At 34.5% G+C, this 19,167-nt stretch overlaps 1 protein-coding gene across 2 annotated transcripts in view; it reads left to right on the top strand.

Moving 5' to 3' along the window:
* Positions 1-19,167, top strand: part of CFAP299 (cilia and flagella associated protein 299) — a 664,335-nt gene that overhangs the window by 262,251 nt on the left and 382,917 nt on the right. Inside the window, exon 4 of one of the 2 annotated variants that reach the window (XM_010354116.2) lies at positions 15,517-15,561. The exons of the other annotated variant lie outside the window; for it this stretch is intronic. Within the exon in view, the coding sequence (XP_010352418.2) occupies positions 15,517-15,561 (45 nt within the window). The remainder of the gene's footprint in view (positions 1-15,516; positions 15,562-19,167) is intronic. 2 annotated transcript variants of the gene reach the window in all.

Here is a 19,167-nt window from a genome sequence, read left to right as displayed (position 1 = left end):
TTGAAACAGTATTATGTTTATTTAGATGCCATAGCTAAAAAGGGAACACAATTGAGCCTTCCTATTCCTTATTCCCACTATTTTGTCTGGGAGAAGAATGTATTTTATAGTTGGGTCTTCACAGGACTGTAGCTGTGCATATATTGGCAGGTGCTATTCTTTGGACCAACTGTAGGTGTCTGACTCCGTTGTTGATCTCTATTCATTCTTAGCAGAGGGGAAGATCTAAATCTGAACCAATGTCTTCACTGCAGTTAAGATAGCAAGAATACATGTTTGAATTGGCATGGTGGGTGACTTTTTATAAATACATACTCTGCTTCAGTTTTTGAGATATGGGAAGAAAGTCTCAGAAGAATCAATTTAGCTGTCATTCCTTGTCTAGGGATTGCTACTCCCCTTCCTATCTGACCAGTACATGGCTTTTGCAATGTTTACTATTACAATGATAATTAAGATAGTTGTATTTTATTGAATGCTAGCTTCATGTTGGCATTTGCATTTTGTCAAATCTTTTGGCATAAAGTTACTTATAGTATCCCCTTATCATTTTAGTGTCTATGGGATCTATGGTGATATCCACACTCTCCAGATATTGGTCTTCTCTTTCTTCCTGAGCAGGCTGGCTAGAGATTTTATCCATCTTCTCAAAGAGCCAGCTATTGGCTTCATTGATTTTTGTCTATTGATTTTGTGTTGTTAATTTTGTTGATGTCTGATATTTATTATTTCTTTTGTTCTGCTTACTTTTGTTTTTGCTTTTCTTTTTCTAGTTTTTTAGATGAAAGTTTAGGTCATCGATTTGAGATTTTTCTTCTTTTCTAACATAGGTGTTTCAGTGCTATACATTTCCCTCTAAGCACCACTTTTGCACCATCAGATATTTTGATAGGTCGTGTTTTCATTTTCATGCAGTCCAAATTTTCTAATCTCCTTTTTAGTTTATTTTTAACCACGAGTTATCCAAAAGTTGTTTTTTAGTTGCCAAATGTTTGGGTATTTTCTAGCTTCTTAAATTTCCCTAGCTTTTCTGAGATTGTTCAGTCTATTAATTTTTATTATTATTATTATTATACTTTAAGTTCTAGGGTACATGTGCATAACGTGCAGGTTTGTTACATATGTATACTTGTGCCATGTTGGTGTGCTGCACCTCACACCAGTTAGAATGGCAATCATTCAAAAGTCAGGAAACAGCAGTCTATTAATTTTAAATGCTCATTCCTTTTCTTGCTTTCCTGTTAAGATCTTATTATTTACACATGCTAGGTATATTAGTCCATTTTCACACTGCTATAAGGAAATATCCAATACTGGGTAACTTATAAAGGAAATAAGCTTAATTGACTCACAGTTCCACATGGCTCAGGTAGGCTTCAGGAAACTCACAGTCATGGCAGAAGTGACAGCAGTCACCTTCTTCACAAGGTGGCAGGAAAGATGGAGATGGAGATTGGAGGAACTTTCCAATCACTTGTAAAACCATCAGATCTCATGAGAACTCGTCCACTATCATGAGAACAGAATGGGGGAAACTGCCCCCATGATTCAAATATGTTGCACCAGGGTTCTTCCTCAACACCTGGGGATTATAATTCAAGATGAGACTTGGGTGGGGACACAAAGCCAAACCATATCAATAGGATTGGGCTGAATAGGCATATCACTAGTGTTTTTCATTTTTCTTTCCTCCTTACCCTTTCTAGAACATACTTCATGTTAAAAGCATGAATAATCTTGCTTTATATGTCATTTTCATTTTAAAATATCGTATACCGTTTTTTTTTTTTTTTTAATCTTAGTATTGCATTCTTATGTGGTCCCTGAGAAAACTAGAATTGTTACTTGTTTTGTTTTGCTTTGCTTGTTTTAAAATTTTATTCTATTCCCTGAATTACTTCTGTGTCTACCGGGATGAATTTTTCTTTCTGTATATATTTGTGTCTATCACATAACAAGATTTTTCCCAAATATCTAGTGATTCTTGGTTATTCATTAACATTTAAGAATAACACGACACAAAAGCTGACTATTACCCCTGTGAATCTAGTTAGGGTCAACCAGTTAGTAATCACTGATAGGTTTTGCATCAACCTATGACTGGAGAGAGAACTTTCTGTTAGTCAGCGGCCCTCTTAATTATGGAAGGCCTTGCTCTTTGGCACCAAGTCCCAGGCTACGTGCTCTAGTTCTCCCCAGGGACTTGGTTCCATTTCTTTAGGTATTAGTCATCAATCCTTTGCAAGGGTGTTTGAGGGGCATGACTATCTAGTTATGGATAATTCTTTTCATATGGGTAGAGTGTATTTTCAATTGACCTCTTTGTTTTAGCTCCAGTTAACCCTTCTTACCTTCCATATTACTGGAATTCCTGAGTCCTGAACCTCTCCAGGGTTCTGCCAAGATTGGTTTCCTTCTTATATGCAGCACCCTCCCATTTTCCCCCTCCCAAAGATAGCACACATAGATTTCTATTTCAAATTCACAATTATATATTCTTATGTTATCTTCTAAAAGTTTTATTGTTTTAGTGTTGACATTTAGATGTGTATTTCACCTACAATTACCATTCTTCCTTCTTTTTTTCTTCCACAAAATAAGCCCAATTATGCTTGCTTCCCTTTTCTTAGTGATACTCACACTGGGTGTCCAAAATTTTGTACGTATCTGTTGCTTTGCAATAGATGCTACTTAATATACTAGTTATACCTGACTTGCTGATATAAATGCTCTGTATCTTATTGGAGTGGAGTAAAGAGTCACAAAATAAAATGATATCTCAATTGGTTGATAATTAATATGCTGGAATGAATATACAGTTTAACAAGTTGCTGTTGTTTGAAGGTTTTCTATGGACCTAAGAAATGAAAGTGTCTTTGAAAGAATGCTGCATACCACTTTGACATCTACAATCCAGTATGAAATATTTATTAAGTTATCAAGCTAGGGAAATTATGGACATATTTTCTGGTGTGTTTCCTGAGGTGGTGAAGTTATCCAAAATACTTAGAAAAATATTTGAGGAGGAGGAACATCCAGTTCCAAAATACTTTCTCCTTTGGGGAGAGTGGATTTGGCAGTGCATGCAATACATAGCAGTCTATATCTGACCCCTGGTGAGGGTTCCCATCATACCTATTAGTCTTTGTGAGACTCTCTTGAATGAAACAGAATTGACCAAATGAAAGATCTCATTTTCTATAATTATCTTTTTGGAGTCAGAAGAGGGAAGAGGGATTGTAGAAGGAAGGAGAGAGGAAGGAAGGGAAGGAGGAAAGCAGCGGGGGACAGATACGTGTTTGACACCAATTTCATTTTGAACCGTAGCCTCTTAGAAACGAACGGAGCAGAGTTTATCTTGTTCAGTCTCTGTCTCATTATGGGAATCCTCCTTTGAGCTTCTCTGACAGATGGTTATGCAGTCTTTGCTTAAATAGTTTAAATATTTTCATTGATAGGCAGCTTATTCCTTTGTAGGTTGTTATTTGCATTTCAGCAAGTTCTAATAATTAGACCGCAAGGGGCGAAACCTGTCTTCTTTTAGTTACTGGTCTTCTGGAGCAATGTAGAATAATACTGCTGTCCCACTGTGATTTTTTAAGATAGCTTTCACATTTTCTGGTAAATATTTAGAGCCTTTTAAGGTTAAAATTTATATTTTCTTCAATCACTCTTTATTTAAGCTCTTGGTATTCTGTTTTTTTTTTTTTTTTTTCCTGGATACTCCCTATACAGTGTCTCTTTAGAAACTTCTTTTCAAAATTGAGGTTTAGCAAACATATAAAAGCATGAAACTCTTAAATGTGCAGGTTCATAAATTACTACAAAATGAACAAACCATGTGCTCACTACCCAGAATAAGAAAAAGAACATTACTGATACAAAATAAGCCTTATGTATGCCCATTTAGTCACAACTCTCCTGTTCTCAGTGATAATCCTTATTCTGATTTCTAATGCCATAGAACAATTTTGTCATTTTTAAATGTTATATAAATAGAACCATATTTTCTGACTTTTTAAACTAAATATTTTGTTTATGAGAACCATCCATGTTGTTGTATGTAGTTGTGGTATATACTATTTTATTTCTGTGGTTTTCCATTTTGTGATACACAATTATTTTTCTTTTACTTTTTATGGACAATAGATTGTCTACAATTTTTGACGGCTATAAATAATGGGGTTACGCTTATGCGTAGCTTTGTGTGCATATATGTATATTGGTTTCTATTGGTTGTATACCTACAAGTAAAATTGCTAGGTCATAGGACCTATGTATGTTCAGTTTTGTTTACTAGATAATGCCAAATACTTTCCAAAGTGATTGGGCCAATATAAATATTCAGAGCAACTCTCTATGAGAGTCCCTGTTGCTTCATGGTCTTGCTAACATTTAGTATTTTAATTTCTGATTTTAAATATTCCAGTAAGTGTATAGCGTTATATCATTGTAGTTTAAATTTACATTTATATGATCATTAATGAGGTCGTCCGTATGTTTCCTGGTCATTTTAATATCCTTTTCTGAGAAGTGTCTGTTCACATCTCTTATCTATTTTTCTACAGTATCTTTTGTATTTTTCTTATTTAGGCAATTTGTACATATTCTGGTTAAAAATTACTTGTTTATATGTGCTGTGAATATATTCTCCCTCTCTATAGATTACCTTTTTGTTTTCTTAATGAAAGTTCCAAATTTTAATGTGGTCCAATTTAATCTTTTCCTTTATGGCTGGCTAGAGATGTTTCTATGATGTTTAAGATACCTTTGCTAACTCAAAGTTACAATTATATATTCTTATGTTATAGTCTAGAAGTTTTATTGTTTTAATGTTTACATTTAGATGTATATTTTACCTACAATTACTTAAAAAAAAAGAAAAAAAAAGGATGGAATACTGCTCTGTCACCCAGGCTGGAGTGCAGTGGTACAATCTCGGCTCACTACAACCTCCCGCTTCCAGGTTCAAGCAATTCTCCTGCCTCAGCCTCTTGAGCAGCTGAGATTACAGGCATGTGCACTAATTGCACTAATTAGCACTGGCTAATTTTTGTATTTTTAGTAGATACTGGGTTTCACCATATTGGCCATACTTATCTTGAACTCCTGACCTCAAGTGATCTGCCTGCCTCGGCCTCCCAAAGTGCTTGGATTACAGGTATGAGCCGCTGTACCCATCCTGCAATTACTATTTTGCATATTGTGTGAAGTTACATCGAGATACCCATTGCACATCCTAGCAAAGATGTCACGCATGTATAAATATAAAAATCTGGATTTCGAAGTACAGGTCTGGGTTGAAATTAAAAGTTTAGAAGTTTTCAGTATACAAATGCCACTATGAATTTAGTTATGCTAAAGAGTTTAGCATAAACAAGAAGCCTGAGGACAGAGCCTAGGAAACTCCAGTGTATCATCCCAAAATAGACTTAATACTGTGCTACAGGCTAGTGTACAAAACAGTGTACTAGTATGGAACACAGTGTGCTCTAGATTCCTATTACTTGGATACTACTTTTAGAAATGTACCTACAATTGTATTGATTTATTACATTGGCTTGTGCCAGTCACGTCACAACATAAACTTCAATGTTACAGCAAACCAAAATGTGAGATATTTAAATATGAATTGTTAGCTATTAAGCCATGCCCTTCATTAACCACTACTAGAATTGATTAGTTTGAATATCAAAGCAGCAATTAACATGTTTTCTTGAGCATTTTATGGTGTTTTCATGTTATTCAGATTATTTGTTCAAGCCTATCAGGGTATTTTGGAATCCTAAATACTTAATCCAACATGTTAGCCCTTTCTGCTTTATTCAGGCATTCAACATTGGCAGATATGATAAGAAAGTGACTAAGAGCAAATACCAGATACTATAGGATTATACCCTAAAATCTCTGACTGGTATACTAGAGGCCTTCCTCCTCTAGCTGACATTGCTCCTTACTGCAAATCGTGTTTAAGCAAAGCTATTCAGTTGTACGTAACATACCGTTTCCTCAGATTTTCAAGCAAAGAAATCATAAGAGAATACACCTTTCTCTGAATCCCCACTTCCTGTGATTTTGAGGTAGGGCACCTAACGCTAGAAAGTTGACCACATTCTTAGAGTAAATCACTTCCAGTATAGAGTTATTTCACCTCTGTGAAAAGGAATACCCACAAGATGGTATGATGATGCCTAAATGTCATATTTTGGCCTCTAGCCACCTCCAACTATGTGAAAGTAAAAGCTTTATGCAAAATAGCTTTTATTTGGCCAAATCCAAGGAGAAAGTCTTTAAGTATGCATTTATGTCAGTTGCGACATTTGCAAAGTGCCTGTTTTATGCAGTGTACTATTCTATATATTATTAAGGCATAAAACGAATTATGGATCTCTATCCTCCTACCTTATATCTAATCTCTACGTCTGTTCTTTACACTGCTGTTGAATCCACAACTCTATAATTGTCTTCATTTTCTGCATAATTTGTTTATGAAATTACGTCCTGTGATAGCACTTTCTTAAAACATCTCCATACGTTGTTGCAAGGTGCTTTCCTAACTCCTTATTAGCAGTGGTGCTAGTTGGTCTTTACAGTTATGTGCCTGACATTCATATCCTGTGAACCATCTTTAATTCTCTACTGTTTTCTATAGGTTTGGCAATGACAGATAAGAATCCCCAGGCTTATAGAGGTAAAGGTCATGTAGTTAGTGACCTGGTGGGTCTAGAAAATTGTTTCTAAAAACTTTTGTCCTATTATTTTTTTTTACTAGTCCACACAGTGTAACTTCAAAATTGTAGAGGTATTGAATTTAAGGACCCATATTAACAATGAGTACAATTTCAAAACTCTCTTAGGTTACCTTATGCTTGCATTGTTATAAATTTCACAGAAAATGAGGGCCTGCTTCTCCTGACCTTGCAGGATACTACTGTTACACCCACAGGAAATCTTTAAGGTCTAAAACTTGTGTTTAAGTTGTAAGGGATCATTTATTTTTGAAATATTTGCAGTAATGTTTTTGTAAATCATGTGACCAAATCATAATATGGGTCTTTAGCAATGATGCAATGAAGGTTGTTGATTATCAATGGGAAGCTTAGATGTTATGTACTGGAAATTGGGATATAAACACAAAACCAAAAGCTGAAATTTATCAGATCTCAAAGGGAAAAATCAGTAATTCATGAATAATAAACAAATAATTTTTAAAGTCAGAGTGTCTGAATGCCTCTGAGATCAGTTTAACATATATGATCTACACTTATAAATAGCAGATTACCAAAATCCAAACTGACATTGGCTACTGTATGAGGGTGATATTTTTGAAAGAATGACTTGTGCTGAAACAGTTTCTGCAATATATTAGTAACAAATATGTTAGGCATGCAGAACTTTTTCCCACCTGTTGACTTTTCCTTAAACAAACATATTATCTGATATAACTAGTCCAAAGAAAATTTCCTCTTCCTCTACGTGAATGAACTCTCCTTTTACCCTTTTGCTAAATCCTGGAGTTCTGATGTAGTTCAGGATCTTATATTACATCCATGTCACTTTTTGGAATCACTTCAATGGTATGGTGCCTTGAATGATTTTCAAGCATTTAGTCAGCTTCTGTTTAGGTCTGTTTTCTCTTTTGACAGTGTATGTTTATTTTCCAAATACAAATATAATACAGATTAGACTCCCTGTGCTGTTGTGAGCTTTTAAATAAAAAACAAGCTTTGTCTTACAGTCTTTAATAGTTGCAAAAAGCGGCAAAATTCAGAATGTTTCATCAGTTTGTACTGTAGCTATCATGACAATTATTGCATACTGTGGTTATTTCTTTCTTCTCACTATTGAAAAAGTCAGTTTTTTTGTTATTGTTTCATGGGAATAAACAACTCCTGAGGAATGGTTCTGTATATCCAAAATACAAGGAAAGTTTCTGGGACATGGATTTAAACTTATTCTGTGGTAAAGATAGTAGGCTCTAGAGTTAGAATTTTAAATTCATAGTTGAATTCTGATACTTAGTAGTTGAACCACTTTGGAAAAAGGCTTTGCCCTTTCTGTGACTTAGTTTCATCAGTTGTAGAAAGAGGGTGACTATTGTATCCACCCAATGGATTATAGAATGATTTAAATGAGATGGAATAAGTGATGTGCTTCATATGGTGTCTGTATCTATTGAATGCTTAACAAATATTTGTTGTTATTAAGACTTATATATGAGAGTGTTATATAAAGCTGCAACCTTCCCAGATGATTAGAGAGAAGAATCAATAAGACATAACTTTAAAAGTTTTATAGCTTATTAAATTGAGACTCAAAGAGGTGATAACTTATTATATACATCTTAGTTATCTAAGATTGATTGGAGAAGTTTAGTTTTTAATCTCACTATTTTATCATGTGACATTATTTAAAGTAGAATATTTGTGCTCCTATAACTTAGTTTTGTGCCTAAATTTTGAATGAATCTGACTTAGATACTTCTTAAACTTTTTCATGTGATAAATTTTCCTTGACTACACATACCATATTTTGTGCATTTTGAGATGTAAGCCATATGAATACATAAATACTGTTAGAGTTTGAGGGCATTATGTACTATGACTTCATTATGTCCCACCTACCTTTGCAATTAGTTGAGAGGAAATTCTAAAATCTGATAGAATGGAAAAATAATATTAACTCTTAAACAGATAAATCTATACTGGAATGATGGCTTAGAGTGAAAGCAAATGGGCTTGCCATTGTTGTATTTTTTCCCCTTTTCTAGACTTTGGAACAGTCAGACTAAAAGTTTGTTGTGTATAGTGGACAATACCTATGGTCACCACATCACCTCACACTCAGGGCTATTGCTTGATTATCTCTATCCAGGTGAGATAAGCATGGATCACTTTCTCATTCATTTCCACAGGGAGGAGTAAGGGATAGAACAATGTGATTAAAAATTGCAGCACTATCACAATAGCAAAGACATGTAATCAACCTAAATGTCAGTCAATGATAGACTGGATAAAGAAAATGTGGTACATATACACTGTGGAATACTATGCATCCACAAAAAGAATGAAATCATATCCTTTGTTGAAGGCCAATAATGGCAGAAGGCCATTATTATTAGAAAACTAATGCAGGAACAGAAAACCAAATACTGCATGTTCTCACTTTTAAGTGGGAGCTAAATGATGAGAACACATGGAGCTTAGAGGGGAACAACACACACTGGGGTCTGTCAGAGAGTAGACAGTAAGAGGAGTGAGAGGATCAGGAAAAATTAACTAATGGGTACTAGGCTAAAAACATGAGTGATGAAATAGTCTGTATAACAAATGCCCATGACACAAATTTACCTACGTAATAAACCTGGACATGTACCCCTGAACTTAAAATAAAAGTAAACAAAATTCGACAGGTTCCAAATAAATGTAAATGAGGAAAGGCAGTTAAGAGATGCTAGATATGTGCTTTTTAATGCCAGACTACTTGTCAAGAATGCTTACAATCACTTCAGTTGTACAGGCTTATCCTAGTGGCTCTAACATAAGAAATAACGTAATTAAATTAATTTTTTAAATGTGTGAACATGGAAAGGAAGAGTCCAAAATATCCATAATGGAAAAGATGTAATTTTTTCCAAAGTTCCAGAGAACTAATTGAAAAATCATTAACACTACTAAGAAAGTTCTGAAAGGAGACCAAATAATAGATCTCTGCCTTATACCAGAGAAGAATTCTAGCATAGAAATTAAATATAGAAATTAACCAACTATTAATATAGGTTGATGAGAAACAAGTCTGGTTGGTCCTGGTGGCTAATCTTTCTTTCCTTCCTTGGTTGCTTAGTAGAGAGCTGGCTCAACAAGTCTATTAGTTTAAGAGAAGGACAGCCTGTGGGACCCAGAGGCTCCCACTTTTTAACAAGACCATCCTGTGATAAAAAGTCTGCTCCCACTCCAGATCACAAAGCTTCTCCTGCCCTTTGGCCTTATAAATACATGAGGCATTACTGACTCAAGGCCCTTCTCTGCTGGAACATTGGCCATGTGCACACAGACCTGGGCAGTGGGTGATGGAGGTGAAGAATGGGGATAGGGTGTACTCTGTTGTTTCTCTGCTTCTCAGTTTTCTCTTGATGCCCCCCATGCTATATTTACACTATGAGGTGCTGGTGGCTTTTGCTCATGACCCCATACTCCCAAAAGTATAAGCAAATATTTAAATACTCTTAGGATAAAGAAGATCTCTAAGCATGACACCAAACCCAAAAATATCAAAAGCAAGGAATTATGGATTTGACTAAAGAAGACTTTGGCATGTCCCTGTAAGCAAAATGAGAATATGAAAGGCCAATTGTGAAAACTATGTTGGCATATTTTACATATTAATTTTAAAAAGATGTAACATATTTCTTAACAGAAAAATAAGCAGAAGGATGAATGGACATGAAAATGCCCAAATGCCCAGCAATCACTTTATAAATACATGGTGCAAAATATGTAAATTAAATTAAAACAATAGTTAGGTACAATTTTTGATTCTCAATATAATATATATACGTATATATGTACATATATGCATACACATATATACATACACACACGCACTACCATACATGTATATTATAATAGCTATTATTGACTGCTGAGGGTCTGAGGCGATCCCGTGATCACATTATACTATTAGTAGGAGCATTTTAGCAATATGTGACAATAGGTAGAATAATATGTATATCCTTTAGCCACTTATAAAAATTGTTTCAAAGAAAATATTTATGAATGTGTTTAAGGACTTAGGTATGAAAATATTTGTTTAGTACATTGTTTTGTAATTTATAAAAAAATTGATAGTGAACTCAATTCTAACAGCAATCAGTTGTTAAAGTAATGCATCATTCATATATATGATAGAATACTGTACAACTAGTAATAAGATTGAAAATGCATAACGGCTTTAAAACATTGTCAACATGTAATCCAAGAATAAAAACTCCATCTCTCTTGATATCTCCATTTGGGAAACCAGGAAAAACAATCTCTCGAATTATTTCTGAGTGGTAGAATAATGGGACCTTATTTGTTTTTCTGCATTCTTTCTCTTTTAAAAAAATTAATACAACATGTTAACTCAAGTGGTAACAAAGGCAAAGTATTCACTTAAAAATTGCATGATTATAAAATTACACATTAGACTAAAATTAAGATTTTAAACCCAGAAGTTTTACTTGTTGAAACCATTATCCTCACCTTTAGGAGATTTAATTCCTTTAGGAGCTTGGCCTGGGGAAGGGAGGACGCAAATCAGAAGAAAAATTTAAAGTCTGATAACAGAAACACTATCTTAAAAGAACTCACCTTTCAAAAGTTGGGTTTTGTGGAGAGGAAATATCTTTTGACTGTCAAAAGCTAAATGCTTGAGGGACTCAGGGCATGTATAGAAAATAATAAAGTAAGGGAAAATGCAAGCTGATGCACTTTTTTTCTGCCTAATCATACAAAAAAGTTTGGCCAGCTGTCAGTAAGATAATTGGAAGTGTATGTGACTAAAAGTTAGGCAGTCGTGGGTCCCTGGGCATCAGTCCAGTACTCCACTCTCTAGATACATCTTGATGTCTTCACACAATTGACGTCTTGACACAAGCTGACAATTGAAACTCAAGAGGGATCTTCACCTAGCTTTCAAAGTCTTACCTGGATTACAGGCCCCAGTGAAATGCTTCGTGTCCAGAATGGTGCCTGGATATTGGCAGTGAATACATGAGGTGCCTCAGCAGGTGGCCTGATGACAGACCCTTAAAGTCAAGTGCATTTAGGCAAACATGAAAAGGTTTCCAGTTTATTACTTGGAGGACACAATGAACTGGATAGGACTAGCAACTGGAAAGCAAAGTGAGATGCTTACATTTCAAGGTGAATGCAGGGACAATCAAAAAACAAAGTAGGAATTGTACAAAAGTATGAATTGCACGTCACGTCAGAAAGTCAGGATGGATAGTTATCAATGACTTTGTATCAGACACTTGTCCTCAGAGGCCAATATAATACCAGAAAAAAACATGTAATCCTAGGAAAATGGAAAGGATGATGGAGAGGAGAATTCTGAACTGCCCAAATATTTTCCTCAGAGCTTTTGAGTTTGAGCTAGAGAAAAAGTAACTTAGTTTATTTTACGTTGGCAAGATCATATGTTTTGCTACCAGTGAAAATGGGGGCTCACAAGGTAAGGTCAGTTACAGAGAAACATTTCCAAAGCTACATTTTTCATGCCTGAGTCATATAAAATGCATACCTCAGAAGAGAAATGGTTATTTGTAATTCTACTTGAGGTCATGCTGAAATAATTTATTCATATTTTAGAAAGAGGTAGATGATTTTCATTGAAGAGATACTTCTGGTGCAGATACATTTTCTTTTGAACAACATTTAGTTTTCAGCCAAATGCTTATTGAACATATCTATGACTTTACTTTCCAAAAGTAAAAAGTAGTGTGATGGGAGGGGAAGGAAAATACCAAAATGATTTTTCTAAAGTGTTTTCATAATAATCACTTTTTCTTAAAAAGACACTAATATATTTTACTCTAAATACAGACCGGAAAACTGCAAACTAGATTATATAGCCAAGAGGAAATGGCATTACAAAATGCTCTTACTGACTTTACTACATCACCTTTTAAATAAAAGAAATAGAAACAAATGTCAGGAATGTGTTTTCAAGAATGAGATTTTGCTTGTGGTATTTCACTCTGACTCTGAATAACCAGCGAACAAAATTAAAAGAAGATATTTATTTGTTTTTATAAGAATAAAACATTTGTATGTCTCCTATTTAATAACATTGCCATGCTAGCTTTTGTTCTTTATTTTTCCTTAAATCTTCCTATTTGGAAATAATTTCAAACTATAGGAAAGATGCAAGAATAATACAAAGAATACCTGTATATGCTTTACTCAGATTTACCTAGTATTGCCTATTATTTTTATTAACACTTAAGATTTTTTTTTAACATTCTGAGGGTTTTTTTTTGAACAAAAGTTAGTCATTCCGCATTGTTTTCTGTTGGTTTATAGGCAGCATCTCTGTTTCCTACAGCTCTGGGGTAGAATAGCTTCTGCCTGACCATGGAAGTCCTCTTAGGGCAATAGGGGCCAACTTGCCTTTCTTTTGCATTCCCATGAGAGTCCACAACACTTGCTGTGTGAAGAGTCAATGAAGCTCTTAACTATTGTAGCTGATGAATACATTTTTAAAATTAATAAAGGTGTGAGCAAACAAATAAATCAGTGGTAGTATGTATTGTAAAAGTGAAAACCCCATTCCCTAACCATGTGTCCCTTTCTACAACTAAGAGTATCTTGTAAGTCTTTTCAGAAATACTCTGAGTATAGTACAAAGATATATAGCCATAGTTAGTCCAGGGGCGGTGGCTCATGCCTGTAATCCCAGTGCTTTGGGAGGCCGAGGTGGGTGGATCACAAGGTCAGGAGTTCGAGACCAGCCTGACCAACATGGTGAAACCCCATCTCTACTAAAAATACAAAAAATTAGCTGGGTGTGGTGGGGGGCGCCTGAATCCCAGCTACTCTGGAGGCTGAGGCAGGAGAATCACCTGAACCTGGGAAGCAGAGGTTGCAGTGAGCCAAGACCCTGCCATTGCACTCCAGCCTGGGCAACAGAGCGAGACTCTGTTAAAAAAAAAAAAAATTATATATATATATATATATGTATATATATATATATATATAGCCATAGCTACAGTAATAGGTATATAGATACAAACAGATGTACATTTGTTTCTTAAAGATATAAACACCGAACTCCTTTTCCATATTTGAAATAATGGTATTAGACTCTGCACATATTCTTCCATGGCTTGCTCTTTTCATATAATAATATACCTGGATTAGTTTGTGATATAAGTTCATATAAATGTGCTTCAGTCTTTTTAAAGGTTGAATAATATTTCATTATATGAGTATACCATAATTTTTAAATCTACATTGTAAATGATATGCTTTTTTTAAAAAAAGTTTCACTGTTACACAACTAAGATTTTATTTTTCTTTTGTGAGATATTAACTGTAAGATAAATTTCCAGCAGGTCACCTTTACATTTAAATTGGGATGATAACTTTAATCATCATCATTTGACTTTTGTTGTCTTTGGTGCATTCAGTAATGTTTGCAGAAGGAAGGAAGGGATAGAGGAAGGAAGAAGAAAAGAAGAAAGTCAGGTAGGCTAGTTTTTTGGGGATAGTGGTTCCTTACATGAGTGAAAGAGGACAGGGACCTTCTAGTCAAGATTATGATCAAATTTTCTTACCAATTTTCTATTGTGAACATTTTATGTCTTTCAGAGGGCAGCTGGAGGATTACTTTCTCAGGAAGAGTGTAGCTAATAGAATATTAAATAATATTTTTGTTGTATGGCCCTGTGGTACCCTAAACTTCTTCATCATACCTGAAATTTTTCTCAATATCTATCTCCTTAGATAGACAAGCAACAAGAAGTACTATAGAGTTTTGTTGGTTCATGTATTCTCTACTTCGTAAGGATATCTAGATACTCTGCCTTTCTTAAAAGCAAAAAGTAGAGGATGGAGAAACAGAGAGAAAGTGGAAGAGACATCAGTGAGACAGAGAGAGACCATGAGGAAAGGAAAGTAAGAAAAAGGAGGAGGAATGGAGAAGGGAAGAAATGAGGGAGGCAAGAAGGTGACGATGCCATTAGTTAGAGCTGTCAATATCAGATAATTAGGGAAAAAATGAATTGTAAGACCGAAGAAAAGAGAAAACACCAAGATACAAGAATTCAACATTTTCCTACTTCAGAAAGCAGAGAAACATTGTGTTATTTTCCATAAAGTCAAAGAAGTCGACAATGATCACTCAGCTTCTGGCTGCAGACTGAAAGCTCTGTGTTGGAAGGGCATGATTCAGAATAAAAAGGATTGTTTCGAGGGCTTGTATTATAATTTAAGTTGTGCAAGGAGAACTGGGAAATGTGTCACTGCAAAGGTGAAATACTTGCTTTCCATTTCTTAATGCTGTGGGAATAGAAATTTAATTATGGTCATGAATCTTTCATAGTGGGGCCAGCTTGGAAATTACATTGAACTGGAAGCCTATGTATTGTAACAATGTGAAGGTTACATGAAGTAGTTTTGCTTAAGTTTGTTTTAGATTAGAATGTAGTATAGTGAAGACATTTAGAAAGCACTTCATAGACAAACTTTCTTTTAAATTTTACTATATTACAACTTTATATACAATTATATGTGTGTATATATACACACATACTTATCTGTACAATTATAATATATGGAGATATTCGTGTTAAAGATATGTGCTATCTTAATTTTTATACCATTCACAAGTGTTGTCGAGCCTAAGTAATTAGGAAATAGATAACTGATTCCAACAGTACCAGAGGGTAGGATTCAAGCTATACTTTAGGTAGGAAATTTGTTAACATGTGGAATACACCTCACTTGGATTTCCCCTCTTAAATTATTTAAGCTAAATCAACAGGATGCTGCTCATACCTTGAAGAAGCAACTGGCAGCAAGTACTGCTTACGGAAAAGTTTCCTTTACGAGTTAGAAAAACATTTTGGCTTCATCCTACGTATACACTCCACTTCAAGGTCTTTTGCTACTGTTTTCCGAATTACTCACTAGCTTGATGAATGACAGTCACAAGTAGTGCTTTTATTGCAATGTACAGATGTTGATATTTTCCAGAATTTTCTTAGGGTAAATGGAAGGCTTTCATTTTGAAAAAAACTCATTGTAGATTTAATGCAGGAACTTAGATTTTCACTTAAAAAATCCATACAACTCTTATATTTTAAAATCTTATTTTTTAAAGAAAGTTTGTTTAAAGAACCTGTTGTCATTGGCATTGATAGAAAGCAGATGTTACCAACGGGATGAAGCCAGGAGGTTTAATGAGTAATAATACAGTTAGAAACAGAATAATCATGTTAAGGGTCAGAAATGGGTTAGAATTCTTGTGTAAAACTGGGTAAAGCTTACAGGGTACATGCGTGTGTGTGTGTGTGTGTGTGTGTGTGTGTGTGCACAGAGAAGGAGGGGGATGATTAAAAGGAGAAGAGAAAAGAAAATGTTATATGAAAACATTTCATGATAAAAATACAATTCTAAAAATAACTTGAGATTGGCCCACATTTAACTTTATTTTATTGGGTATTTTATATTCACATAGTGTTTGAGACTGTTAAGACAGGGGTTATAACTCAATATAAAGGAATGTATGGATGAATTTTTTGGAAAAGTTTCCAAGGGCTTTAGTATACATATATTTGCTACTTGAGTACTTTCCTGTGTCCAGAAATGTAAAACGCTTAAGAAAAAATAAGTATATATTGGGTTAAATAACATGACTTTGTAAATAGATAGGAATATTGCCTTGTGTGTAATTACACTAGCAAAACTTGATAGTGAAATCAAAATAATATTTCCAGTTATTAGGAGCTTCTTTCTGTGATATTATTTAGTTATGTTAAAGAATCTTGATAACTATGTCATGCTGTTCCTACAAATATTTCCAAGGTAGGAAATTATGCAGTGAGAGAAGGGAGCTATTTGGTAGAAGAAGGATGTCCTTTTAGAAATGTTTTAAGCTTGGTTTATAGGGTTTACTTATTAAAATGTAAAGGTTATTTAGATATGTCTCTTTATGTTGGATTTTTATCAACAGAATATTTATTTAATATCATATAATTTTAAGTAGTCCAGAGTAATCAATGTTAATGTTATTTTTTATTTCTTGTTTATATTTATAAAGGGCTAAAGTAATAATGGAACATGTTTTTTTTCATGGCACAATTAATGTGTACCACTTTTCCTATTTTTTGTTTAACATTTGTGGAATTTCTTATAATTGCCATTTTATGTGTAACTGTGTTTTGATAGTTCTCTAGTAATACGTGGTTTGTCTATATTTGCATGTTTATATTCTATATTCTATAAGTTTTTGTGCTCATATCCCTGTGCCGACTAATGAACTTTGTCCAAGGAAGTAATAATTGTGTTTGAATAGTCTATAAATGACCCTCAAAGTGATATAGTGAAAAGAAGTTAAAAATTCTAGACTATGTTTGAACAAACCAAACGCACTTTGTAAGCCTATCCTTATCCAGATTATATCTGGGCATGATTTTACCCACAGGATGTTTTTAAAGACTTTTAAAAAGGCTGAATAATGCTTATTAGTGTCTATGGATTTGCAGAGAATTTGCCTATTTATTTTATTTTTATGCTTTATAAGGTAGTTCTAAGTAATTTATTAATTGAAGAGATTCTGGTTCCTCCTTGTATCTCTTCTTTCTGATCACTTTAACAATCTTTTTAATTTGATAGACGCTCTAAAAAAAATGACATTAGTGACGCGTGGACAGAAATAAGAGTCTGCTCTCTGTTGTTAGAAGACAGCACACTGATTTCACTGGAGTGAATATTAGTGAACCCAGCAGCACTCCCAGTGTCCCCCAGCCCCTAAGTCCCCTGGACTTAGTACTGAAGTGGCAAAAATATTCACATTTAAGAAAACAAGAGCAAAATCTAACACAATGATATGCAAATTTAGTACCTCCAGAGAAATAGCCACTTCTCGTTTTTGTCTCCCATTCTATCTTCTGTCTTTCCTAGGTCACTGTCACATTCTTTCTCAGGCTATAGTAATTCACACTTTATCTTCTCTCTTTTACAACCTTAATATTCTGAAACAGTTTCTTAGCTCAGCACCTTAAAAATAGTAGTACAGAATGTATATTAGTTTAGTTAGTACAGTTTAAAGAACTTTTTAAAAAAAGTTTTCATCGAAATGGAACTAAAGCTAAAACATCCTTTGAGACATTATTTCTGATACCATAAAATCTACAAAGTTCCTTTCTAGATGCAGACCTATCGATTCTATTCAATGATAATAATAAAGGCTTTTTATACCCAGATGGCTATCTCAAATCTTGTTATCAGCCCTCCAACTTAGTTGTAGGAGGGTTTCATCAGTCATGGTTATGTTGCTCTGGGAGACTGATAACCATTATGCTATTATCAGTTGGGTGATGAGCTGGTCACCTTGTAAGTTTAAGTTGTTCTATCAGCCCTCCAAAAGTAAATGCAAATAAACGGGTTCCAAACCCCTTTAGAGCACACTGTAAATCTTTGTAACTTCATGGCCAAATGGTAAACCGCAGGACCACATGACTCAATTCCCTTGAGACAGTCATGTTATTCCTGTCAGACTTTTCTTCCCTCATTCATCAGCTGGAAGCTTTCATCTCCTTTTAAAGTCATGGCCTTTCAAGTAGGGGTGAAATTACACCTGTCAGTAATAAATGTTCTCAGTGCTCTCTATCATTCTGTCATTTCACAAAAGATATTAAAAGGAAGCATAGCTTATTCCGCATTCAGTTAACACCACTTTTTTTTCTTTCTCTACTTTTAGATACCTTCCTGTTATGTAATTGTTGAGCAAAGTTTTAAAATATTCACTAAATCAGGGGACATGTGGGAATGCTGGGCAAATTAGCTTCCATGTGAACTATACATTATATTCAATAACTGCATTAAACTTATTTGACAGAATGATTTAACTGTATACACAATCTACAACAGCAATCTAAATGTGCCCTTTAGCACACTTGTTCTGTTTATTTTTTCTAAGTTACACTCTGATAACTTTGTGTTTGCCCATAATACCATGCAGCAGGTGCACCTGTGTAGCCACCATTTTATTTACATAGAGAACAAAGTTAATGTTTTATCAAATCCAGACCACACCTGGGTTGGGACACTTGTAGGAAGCAGGGTTCAAATCAATTGCAACTTGCTTTTAGCCTGATATTTGAACTCCACTGAGCAAACTCTTTTGAGTTCTCTTGGAAGTTTTGAGGATTCAGTCTCTTAACTCCCTGTTAACTGAAGGATGAAGTGGGAGCTGGAAGACTGAATATTTTACCTGTAAACGCTGTCACTCACTGTGGTAGGTCTTGACTCAAGAAATAAGAATAACTGAATTGTGTCATTACAGCCCACACCATACACTGTCCCAAGCAGAGAATTCTTCAAGTACAAGTGTATTTGGCTTGATATACCTGAGTATGAGGGCCAGTATTTTTGTCAATTTTCTAATGCTGAACCGGAT

This window comes from Rhinopithecus roxellana, chromosome 2 (assembly GCF_007565055.1).
Source record: "Rhinopithecus roxellana isolate Shanxi Qingling chromosome 2, ASM756505v1, whole genome shotgun sequence".
Taxonomy (NCBI): domain Eukaryota; kingdom Metazoa; phylum Chordata; class Mammalia; order Primates; family Cercopithecidae; genus Rhinopithecus; species Rhinopithecus roxellana.
This window is presented reverse-complemented; position numbering and strand designations above follow the sequence as displayed.